This window comes from Bombina bombina, chromosome 2 (genome assembly GCF_027579735.1).
Source record: "Bombina bombina isolate aBomBom1 chromosome 2, aBomBom1.pri, whole genome shotgun sequence".
NCBI classification, from domain to species: domain Eukaryota; kingdom Metazoa; phylum Chordata; class Amphibia; order Anura; family Bombinatoridae; genus Bombina; species Bombina bombina.
In genome coordinates, this window is record NC_069500.1 from 3,963,055 (window position 1) to 3,975,739 (window position 12,685).

The window sequence follows — 12,685 nt, forward strand, 5'->3', positions numbered from 1 at the left end:
CTCATATCAGACCCCAGGTCCTGCACCCCTTCTGTCAGCAACAAACTCTCATCAGACCTCAGATCAGACCTCATGTCCTGCACCCCCTTCTGTCAGCAACATACTCTCATCAGACCTCAGATCAGACCCCAGGTCCTGCACCCCTCTGTCAGCAACAAACTCTCATCAGACCTCAGATCAGACCCCAGGTCCTGCACCCCCTCTGTCAGCAACATACTCTCATCAGACCTCAGATCAGACCCAGGTCCTGCACCCCCTTCTGTCAGCAACATACTCTCATCAGACCTCATATCAGACCCCAGGTCCTGCACCCCCTCTGTCAGCAACATAGTCTCATCAGACCTCATATCAGACCCCAGGTCCTGCACCCCCTCTGTCAGCAACAAACTCTCATCAGACCTCAGATCAGACCCCAGGTCCTGCACCCCCTCTCTCAGCAACAAACTCTCATCAGACCTCAGATAAGACCTCAGGTCCCTCACCCTCTCTGTCAGCAACAAACTCTCATCACACCTCAGATCAGACCCCAGGTCCTGCACCCCCTCTGTCAGCAACAAACTCTCATCAGACCTCAGATCAGACCCCAGGTCCTGCACCCCCTCTCTCAGCAACAAACTCTCATCAGACCTCAGATCAGACCCCAGGTCCTGCACCCCCTCTGTCAGCAACAAACTCTCATCAGACCTCAGATCAGACCCCAGGTCCTGCACCCCCTCTGTCAGCAACATACTCTCATCAGGCCTCAGATCAGACCCCAGGTCCTGCACCCCCTCTGTCAGCAACAAACTCTCATCAGACCTCATATCAGACCCCAGGTCCTGCACCCCCTCTGTCAGCAACAAACTCTCATCAGACCTCATATCAGACCCCAGGTCCTGCACCCCCTCTGTCAGCAACAAACTCTCATCAGACCTCAGATCAGACCCCAGGTCCTGCACCCCCTCTGTCAGCAACATACTCTCATCAGGCCTCAGATCAGACCCCAGGTCCTGCACCCCCTCTGTCAGCAACATACTCTCATCAGACCTCAGATCAGACCTCAGGTCCCTCACCCTCTCTGTCAGCAACAAACTCTCATTAGACCTCAGATCAGACCTCAGGTCCTGCACCCTCTCTGTCAGCAACAAACTCTCATCAGACCTCAGATCAGACCTTATGTCCTTCACCCCCTCTGTCAGCAACATACTCTCATCAGACCTCATATCAGACCCCAGGTCCTGCACCCCCTCTGTCAGCAACAAACTCTCATCAGACCTCAGATCCGACCCCAGGTCCTGCACCCCCTCTGTCAGCAACAAACTCTCATCAGACCTCAGATCAGACCTCATGTCCTGCACCCCCTCTGTCAGCAACAAACTCTCATCAGACCTCAGATCAGACCTCATGTCCTGCACCCCTTCTGTCAGCAACAAACTCTCATCAGACCTCAGATCAGACCCCAGGTCCTGCACCCCCTCTGTCAGCAACATACTCTTATCAGACCTCAGATCAGACCTCATGTCCTGCACCCCCTCTGTCAGCAACAAACTCTCATCAGACCTCATATCAGACCCCAGGTCCTGCACCCCTTCTGTCAGCAACATACTCTCATCAGACCTCATATCAGACCCCAGGTCCTGCACCCCTTCTGTCAGCAACAAACTCTCATCAGACCTCAGATCAGACCTCATGTCCTGCACCCCTTCTGTCAGCAACATACTCTCATCAGACCTCAGCTCAGACCCCAGGTCCTGCACCCCCTCTGTCAGCAACAAACTCTCATCAGACCTCAGATCAGACCCCAGGTCCTGCACCCCCTCTGTCAGCAACATACTCTCATCAGACCTCAGATCAGACCCCAGGTCCTGCACCCCTTCTGTCAGCAACATACTCTCATCAGACCTCATATCAGACCCCAGGTCCTGCACCCCCTCTGTCAGCAACATAGTCTCATCAGACCTCAGATCAGACCCCAGGTCCTGCACCCCTTCTGTCAGCAACATACTCTCATCAGACCTCAGATCAGACCCCAGGTCCTGCACCCCCTCTCTCAGCAACAAACTCTCATCAGACCTCAGATAAGACCTCAGGTCCTGCACCCCCTCTGTCAGCAACAAACTCTCATCAGACCTCAGATCAGACCTCATGTCCTGCACCCCTTCTGTCAGCAACATACTCTTATCAGACCTCAGATCAGACCCCAGGTCCTGCACCCCCTCTGTCAGCAACATACTCTCATCAGACCTCAGATCAGACCCCAGGTCCTGCACCCCTTCTGTCAGCAACAAACTCTCATCAGACCTCAGATCAGACCCCAGGTCCTGCACCCCCTCTGTCAGCAACAAACTCTCATCAGACCTCATATCAGACCTCAGGTCCTGCACCCCCTCTGTCAGCAACAAACTCTCATCAGACCTCAGATCAGACCTCATGTCCTGCACCCCTTCTGCCAGCAACATACTCTCATCAGACCTCATATCAGACCTCAGGTCCTGCACCCCTTCTGTCAGCAACAAACTCTCATCAGACCTCAGATCAGACCCCAGGTCCTGCACCCCCTCTGTCAGCAACATACTCTTATCAGACCTCAGATCAGACCCCAGGTCCTGCACCCCCTCTGTCAGCAACAAACTCTCATCAGACCTCATATCAGACCCCAGGTCCTGCACCCCTTCTGTCAGCAACAAACTCTCATCAGACCTCAGATCAGACCCCAGGTCCTGCACCCCCTCTGTCAGCAACATACTCTCATCAGACCTCAGATCAGACCCCAGGTCCTGCACCCCCTCTGTCAGCAACAAACTCTCATCAGACCTCATATCAGACCCCAGGTCCTGCACCCCTTCTGTCAGCAACAAACTCTCATCAGACCTCAGATCAGACCCCAGGTCCTGCACCCCCTCTGTCAGCAACAAACTCTCATCAGACCTCAGATCAGACCCCAGGTCCTGCACCCCCTCTGTCAGCAACAAACTCTCATCAGACCTCAGATCAGACCCCAGGTCCTGCACCCCCTCTGTCAGCAACAAACTCTCATCAGACCTCAGATCAGACCCCAGGTCCTGCACCCCCTCTGTCAGCAACAAACTCTCATCAGACCTCAGATCAGACCTCATGTCCTGCACCCCTTCTGTCAGCAACAAACTCTCATCAGACCTCAGATCAGATTTCATGTCCCGCACCCCCTCTCTCAGCAACAAACTCTCATCAGACCTCAGATCAGATTTCATGTCCCGCACCCCCCTCTCTCAGCAACAAACTCTCATCAGACCTCAGATCAGACCCCCAGATCCTGCACCCCTTGTCATGTGTGTAGTGCCTGTCTCGCTCTGTCTCTCTTTCTCTCTCTCTTGCATATATTGCACTCCAAACGCTCTATTATACCTCTCTTTTACTGCACCATTTACGCTAACTACCTCTCCACAGACTACTGCTGCCTCACCAAGGCCTCTTTCGCTGCTCCGAAACTGGGATCCAGTTCAGGGTAACAACTCAAGTGCTGATCTGCTTTACACTCGATTCCTGGGACAAGTATATGGATGAGATTCTGGAAAACAGAAGTGAGATGGCGATAGCGGGCCCTCTGTTCAATATCAAAATGAAGCAGAATACTGGGGAGGTTTCAGCTGTGTACTTACCGCACTATGTGTGTTTGAAAGGTAAGTGATTCTATCACAGACGACCAGCAGCCCCACATGTCACATCCAGACACATCATTACATACATAGCCACACACATCACACATGTTACACTTACATATCACACACAACCACATGTCTAATGCAGACTCTAACATTACATACATACCCACACACCACACACACCACACACGTTACACCCACACATCACATACAGAACCACACATTACACCCTTATGTGACACACAGACTCACATGTCTAATGCAGACACACACATTACATACATACCCACACACATCACACACATTACACCTTTACCTGACACACAGACCCACATGCACATTTGATACATACCTACAAATCACACACAGAAACACACATTACACCCTTATGTGACACACAGACTCACATGTCAAATGCAGACACTAACATTACATACATACCCACACACCACACACACCACACACGTTACACCCACACATCACATACAGAACCACACATTACACCCTTACGTGACACAGAGACTCACATGTCTGATGCAGACACACACATTACATACATACCCACACACGTTACACCTACACATCACACACACACAACCACACATTACACCCTTATGTGACACAGAGACTCACATGTCTGATGCAGACACACACATTACATACATACCCACACACATCACACACATTACACCCACACATCACACACAGAACCACACATTACACCCTTATGTGACACACAGACCCACGTGTCAAATGCAGACACACACATTACATACATTCCCACAGGCATCACACACGTTACACCTACACATCACACACAGAACCACACATTACACCTTTACCTGACACACAGACCTACATGTCAAACACAGACACGCACATTAGATACATACCTAGAAATCACACACAGAAACACACATTACACCCTTATGTGACACACAGACTCACATGTCTAATGCAGACACACACATTAGATACATACCCACACACATCACACACGTTACACCTACACATCACACACACACAACCACACATTACACCCTAACATGACACACAGACCCACATGTCACACACACACATTACATACATACCCACACATCACATGCATTACGCCCACACATCACATGCATTACGCCCACACATCACATGCATTACGCCCACACATCACATGCATTACGCCCACACATCACATGCGTTACACCCACACATCACATGCGTTACACCCACGCATCACATGCATTGCACCCACACATCACATGCATTGCACCCACACATCACATGCGTTACACCCACACATCACATGCGTTACACCCACACATCACATGCGTTACACCCACACATCACATGCGTTACACCCACACATCACATGCGTTACACCCACACATCACATGCGTTGCACCCACACATCACATGCGTTACACCCACACATAACATGCGTTACACCCACACATAACATGCATTACACCCACACATAACATGCGTTACACCCACACATCACATGCGTTACACCCACACATCACATGCGTTACACCCACACATCACATGCGTTACACCCACACATCACATGCGTTACACCCACACATAACATGCATTACACCCACACATAACATGCATTACACCCACACATAACATGCGTTACACCCACACATAACATGCATTACACCCACACATAACATGCATTACACCCACACATCACATGCATTGCACCCACACATCACATGCATTACACCCACACATCACATGCGTTACACCCACACATCACATGCGTTACACCCACACATCACATGCGTTACACCCACACATCACATGCGTTACACCCACACATCACATGCGTTACACCCACACATCACATGCGTTACACCCACACATCACATGCGTTACACCCACACATCACATGCGTTACACCCACACATCACATGCGTTACACCCACACATCACATGCGTTACACCCACACATCACATGCGTTACACCCACACATCACATGCATTACACCCACACATCACATGCATTACACCCACACATTACATGCATTACACCCACACATAACATGCATTACACCCACACATCACATGCATTGCACCCACACATCACATGCATTGCACCCACACATCACATGCGTTACACCCACACATCACATGCGTTACACCCACACATCACATGCGTTACACCCACACATAACATGCGTTACACCCACACATCACATGCATTACACCCACACATCACACACAGACCCTTACGTGACACATATGACACATGTTACACACACACACATCACATACAGAACCACACATTACACCCTTATGTGACAGAGAAATAACCTGGCAGAGAAATAAACAGAGTCCAAGCAAATAGGTCGTCCACAAAAGTAATCGAGCAAACAAACACCTAGATTACGAGTCTTGCGTTAGCCTTAAAAAGCAGCGTTGAGGTCCTAACGCTGCTTTTTAATGCCCGCTGGTATTACGAGTCTTGCAGGTACAGGTGTACCGCTCACTTTTTTGGCCAGACTCGGAAATACCGCAAATCCACTTACGTCAATTGCGTATCCTATATTTTCAATGGGACTTGCATAGCGCCGGTATTACGAGTCTGACCAAACGTGAGCGGTTGACCCTCTCCTGTCAAGACTGGTACCGCATTTTAAAGTCAGTAGTTAAGAGTTTTACACTACAAAGCCGTAGCATAAAACTCTTAACTAAAGTGCTAAAAAGTACACTAACACCCATAGACTACCTATTAACCCCTAAACCGAGGCCCTTCCGCATCGCAAACACTAAAATAAATATTTTAACCCCTAATCTGACGAACCGGACATCGCCGCCACTATAATAAATATTACTGTAACAAGAAGAAGACAGCGCACCTCCGACTCAAGGTAATATTTTATTGGATACAAATAGACACACACTAGTAACGTAACTTACTAGAAATACCTTTGAGGTGGGCTACCTTTGATGTGTCATCTCTATATACAGTTATCCCCCATGTTAAGGGTTTAACAGCTGTTGAACAAGCATTTAGTGGATTTGATATCCCAGAATTACATCTAAGGTTTATATTGGACTCCATATCCTTTATTTTGTCCCATAATTATTTTGAATTTTTAGATAAATTCTACCTCCAATTAAAGGGGACTGCGATGGGGACGACCTTCGCCCCATCATACGCAAACTTGTTTATGGATAATTTTGAGAGGAGTATGATATGGAATAATAACCCATGTAAGAATAACATTATAGAATACTTTCGGTATATAGATGACGTGATCATTCTATGGAAAGGGCCAGAAAACACTCTATTAGAATTATAACCATAATCTTAAATTTACTGGAAACATTTCAAATACAAGTATTGAATTTTTGGACATCATTCTCTTTGTTGATAAAAACAACAAAATATCAGTCAAACATTTTAGGAAGACCGTAGACAACAATAGCTTTATAGATGCCCAGAGCAGCCACTTAAATAGTTGGAAAAGTAATATTCCAACTGTCAGTATGTCAGACTTAGACGTAACTGTACCTCATTAGAAGATTTTAATAATGAGGCTGCTCTTTTGGATGAGAAATTTAGTAGAAAGGGATATAGCAGGGATATCTTAGATAGAGCAAAAACTAAGGCAATCAATTTGGATAGAGAGAAATTATTACAAAAAAGGAAGTTTGAACCACAGAATCAACATAATTATGCCCCAGATAATACATTAAACATGGAGCCTATACGTTTTATTACTAATTTTAATGAAGGGGCACCAATTATCAAAAGAGTTTTAAATAAACATTGGGGTATATTAAAGTCTGACCCCATCTTGGGCAACATTATAGGAGACAGACCAATGATTACTTTTAAGAAAAATAGGAATTTGAAGAATTACCTTGCACCAAGCAAACTTAAAAACATTAATAAATCCGCTTGCAATGGCAGTTTACAAAATTGGCTCTCAGCCCCTAGGGGGACTTTCAAATGCAATAAATCTAACTGCTGTATGTGTCCCTTCATAAGAAAAGGAGATACTTTTTTTAATTATAACGGCTCTGAGTCTTTTAATATGAAACAGATGTAACTGTCAGACAACATATACAGTTTATTTATTGTCTTGCAAGTGTGACCATATTTACATTGGGCGTACAAAAAGGAAAACTTCTAAAAGGTTCAGTGAACATCTTTATAATATTAAAACCAACTTTGATAAGCATAGTGTTCCGGTACATTTTACGACAGTACATGGGGGAAGCAACAAAGATCTAAAAATACAAATCATTGATTGGGTGCCCCCTGGCACTAACAATAGGCTGCTATGCTTAAGGAGAAAAGAAACAGAATGGATTTTTAGACTGAAGAGTTTAGCGCCTTTAGGACTAAACATTGACCTAGATGTACAAGCATTTATATGACACCCAGCATGTGATCTATACTGTAATAACCCCTTTAAAGCTCAGTGTATATAATATGTCTGAACTTTTTAATAAATTCCTAATATGAATTTGCATGTTTTACTAGTGGTACCTTTAATTCAGAGTACAATCGTATATGGTTATGTTAATACAATATAGGCTTATCATTAGGGATTAGAAGTAATGAATTATTATTTTTAAAGATTTTATAATGTTTTTTTCGTTTTTATGTCATTGGTTTTAGAAATTTTATGATGCTAGATTGTATCAAGTATGTTTCAGTTATCATTCTATTTTTGATTACTGTATAGTTCTCTCTTTGTGCTGATTAATTGAAATATACTATTGATGGAATTAAGTTTAGCTTATTATTATCATATTTTAACATTTTCTTTCACAAGGGTGTTTTTTAAACTTCTTTTTAAGTATATTATATTTGCTCATTTATTATATGAGAATGGGACTATCAGGAAAATTGAACTTTTATTGATCAATTTTGATTGGATTCCCCCGATATTTAAAGATACTCACAACATAGACCAGACACTCTTGAGAAAGCTGGGTTGTCACCGGCGAAACGCGTTGAGGTCTTTTGGTCTATACAGCGATCCGTAGGAGCTGTTGCGAGTGCGTTCCTGGGAAGCAGCCTGTGACGTAATCTTCCAGTCGCATTCTACTGATACCAGCCGGGAACTGTATTGAGTAAACGCCGCTCCAGCTGACTACTGTGGACTACTATATCCTGTGTTTCCCATTGGGGCCTATTATTAACTTATTTCTAGTAAGTTACGTTACTAGTGTGTGTCTATTTGTATCCAATAAAATATTACCTTGAGTCGGAGGTGCGCTGTCTTCTTCTTGTTACAGTACTGTTTGGCTTCTTTTCCGGTGGACAAGAAACCCATCGTTGTTTGATCAGCGGCACTCCACTGGGACTCACCACCCTCTGCTTGTCGGATGCTTTACTAAGCTTTCTACCATTTTCCTGGAGACACGTTGTTTGGTAATGTAGCACAGTTCTTTGTTTTATTTTGCATCTATAATAAATATATTAACCCCTAAACCGCCGCCCTCCTGCATCGCAAACACTATTTAAATATTATTAACCCCTAATCTGCCGGCCCGAACATCGCCGCCACCTACCTACATTTATTAACCCCTAATCTGCCACCCCAACGTCGCCAACACTATAATAAACATATTAACTCATAAACCTAAGCCTAACCCTAACACCCCCTAACTTAAATATAATTTAAATAAATCTAAATAAAATTACTACAATTAACTAAATTATTCCTATTTAAAACTAAATACTTACCTGTAAAATAAACCCTAAGCTATCTACAATATAACTAATAGTTACATTGTATCTGTCTTAGGGTTTATTTTTATTTTACAGGCAACTTTGTATTTATTTTAACTAGGTACAATAGTTATTACATAGTTATTAACTATTTAATAACTACCTAGTTAAAATAAAGACAAATTTACCTGTAAAATAAAACCTAACCTAAGTTACAATTACACCTAACACTACACTATAATTAAATTAATTCCCTAAATTAAATACAATTAATTACAATTAAATAAAATTATCTAAAGTACGAAGAAAGAAAAAACAGTAAATTACAGAAAATAATAAAATAATTACAAGATTTTTAAACTAATTACATCTAATCTAATCCCCCTAATAAAATAAAAAAGCCCCCCAAAATAAAAAAAAAGCCCTACCCTATACTAAATTACAAATAGCCCTTAAAAGGGCCTTTTGCGGGGCATTGCGCCAAAGTAATCAGCTCTTTTACCTGTAAAAAAAAAAAAGTACAAATCCTCCCCAACATTAAAACCCACCACCAACACAACCAACCCTACTCTAAAACCCACCCAATTCCCCCCTTAAAAAAAAACCTAACACTAACCCCTTGAAGATCACCTTACCGGGAGACGTCTTCACCCAACCGGGCCAAAGTCCTCAACAAAGCCGGGAGAAGTCTTCATCCAACCGGGCAGAAGTGGTCCTCCAGACGGGCAGAAGTCTTCATCCAGACGGCATCTTCTATCTTCATCCATCCGGCGCGGAGCGGATCCATCTTCAAGACATCCGACGCGGAGCATCCTCTTCTTTCCACGGCCGACGACTGAATGAAGGTTCCTTTAAATGACGTCATCCAATATGGCGCCCCTTCAATTCCGATTGTCTTATAGAATTTAATAACTACCTAGCTAAAATAAAGACAAATTTACCTGTAAAATAAATATAAACCCTAAGCTAGCTGCAATGGAATTAAGGTAGAAAAAATCCTATTGGCTGACGCAATCAGATAATAGGATTGAACTGGCGTTCTATTGGCTGATTGGAACAGCCAATAGAATGCCAGCTCAATCCTATTGGCTGATTGGATCAGCCAATAGGATTGAAGTTCAATCCTAGTGGCTGATTGGATTTTTTCTACCTTAATTCCATTGTAGCTATCTTAGGGTTTATATTTATTTTACAGGTAAATTTGTCTTTATTTTAGCTAGGTAGTTAATAACTATTTAGTAACTATTGTACCTAGTTAAAATAAATACAAACTTGCCTGTAAAATAAAAATAAATCCTAAGCTAGCTACAATGCAACTATTAGTTATATTGTAGCTAGCTTAGGGTTTATTTTATAGGTAAGTATTTAGTTTTAAATAGGAATCATTTAGTTAATGATAGGAATTTTATTTTGATTTATTTAAATTATATTTAAGTTAGGGGGGTGTTAGGGTTAGACTTAGGTTTAGGGGTTAATAATATTATAGTGGCAGCAATGTTGGGGCGGCAGATTAGGGGTTAATAAATGTTGGTAGGTTGCGGCGACATTGGGGGCGGCAGAGTAGGGGTTAATATATATAATTTAGGTGTTGGGGGCAGCAGATTAGGGGTTAATAAGTATAATGTAGGCGGCGGTGATGTCCGGAGCAGCAGATTAGGGGTTAATAATATAATGTAGGTGTCAGCAATGTCGGGGGCGGCGGATTAGGGGTTAATAAGTGTAAGATTAGGGGTGTTTAGACTCGGGGTTCATGTTAGGGTGTTAGGTGTATACATAACTTTTATTTCCCCATAGGAATCAATGGGGCTGCTTTTTTGCAGGTGTTAGTTTTTTTTTCAGCCGGCTCTCCCCCATTGATTCCTATGGGGAAATTGTGCACAAGCACGTTTAGCCAGCTCACCGCTGACTTAAGCAGCACTGGTATTGAGGTGAGATGTGGAGCAAAATTTTGCTCTCCGCTCACTATTTTGCGGCTAACGCCGGTTTTGTAAAAAACCCATAATACCAGCGTTGTCTGTAGGTGAGCGGTGAGCATAAACTGCTCGTTAGCACCCCATAGCTTCTAACGCAAAACTCGTAATCTAGACGAAAGTAAATACTTTTCCATGGGCAATAAGAAAATAAAAAGAGTATTTTATATCTAGACCTAAACCTTGTACTTATCTTCTGGTCCAGCTTTATTGACACTAAGTGGGACTTTTAAGTACACTGGTGAGAGAGTACTTTTATGTGCCACCCGGACTGATCCTGAAGTTGCAGCACCAGCTTTCCTATTTGTACTACTAGAGAAGATGTCCTGCTTACTGAATTGGGAGTTAAATCGAAGCCCACAGTGAGCAGTATTTCTACACTCCTATCGATTGCTTGTCTCCCCTCAAAAAGTGCGCGTCAGGGAATCTTACCTTAAAGATTACCATCAGCTCTGTTCAAGTGAAGCCTGTTTTCTCTATGACACCTTTCAAGTTGAGCTTGATCTGGGGACTTTGAATCCAGGCGATCTTCTCACATGAGGTGGATAGTGCAGGGGCTACTGCCTAGATTTGTTAGTAGTGTCGGGCCGCTTTTTATCCCACTTCAGGCATTGGATTGGTGGTAGTTAGTGGCCCGTGCTGTAAGCAGATCTCTGTATCTTCAGGGAAGGAAGCAACTTTGTGGAAGTCTTCACACTGACTTGTCTTTTGCTGCAGATTTGCTGTACATCGCCTGAGTGAGCATTGTGAAGTGAGGACATTGTCTCAAACTGCCATTTTGACATTTATCTATCTATCTAATCTCACTTTCCTCAACATACCTCCACATACCACAACATACCTCCATGCCACATTATCGGCTAGATTACGAGTTTTGTGTTAACAGGGCTGCGGGTCTAATGAGCAGTTCATGCCCACCGCTCACTTACATGCAGCGCTGGTATTATGGGTTTTTAGAAACTCGGCGTCAACCGCAAAAAAGTGATCGTAGAGCAAAATTTTGCTCCACATCTCACCTCAATACCAGCGCTGCTTACGTTAACGGTGAGCTGGCTGAACGTGCTCATGCACGATTTCCCCATAGGAATCAATGGGGGAGAGCCGGCTGGAAAAAAAACTAACACCTGCAAAAAAGCAGCGTTTAGCTAAATACAATTACTTAAATTAAATCAAACTAGCTAAAGTACAAAAAAAACACACTAAATTACAGAAAATAAAAAACAAATTACAAGATTTTTAAACTAATTACACCTAATCTAATCCCCCTAACAAAATAAAAAAGCCCCCCCAAAATAAAAAAGCCCTACCCTACACTAAATTACAAATAGCCCTTAAAAGGGCCTTTTGCGGGGCATTGCCCCAAAAAAATCAGCTCTTTTACCTGTAAAAAAAATTAC

At 43.5% G+C, this 12,685-nt stretch overlaps 1 protein-coding gene across 1 annotated transcript in view; it reads left to right on the forward strand.

The window, feature by feature from the left end:
- The window catches only part of LOC128648353 (caspase recruitment domain-containing protein 8), a gene marked incomplete at its 3' end in the record, with an annotated part of 368,408 nt that overhangs the window by 257,584 nt on the left and 98,139 nt on the right, over positions 1-12,685 (forward strand). The window contains 1 exon segment of the mRNA XM_053700953.1: positions 3,406-3,638. Within this exon segment, the coding sequence (XP_053556928.1) occupies positions 3,406-3,638 (233 nt within the window).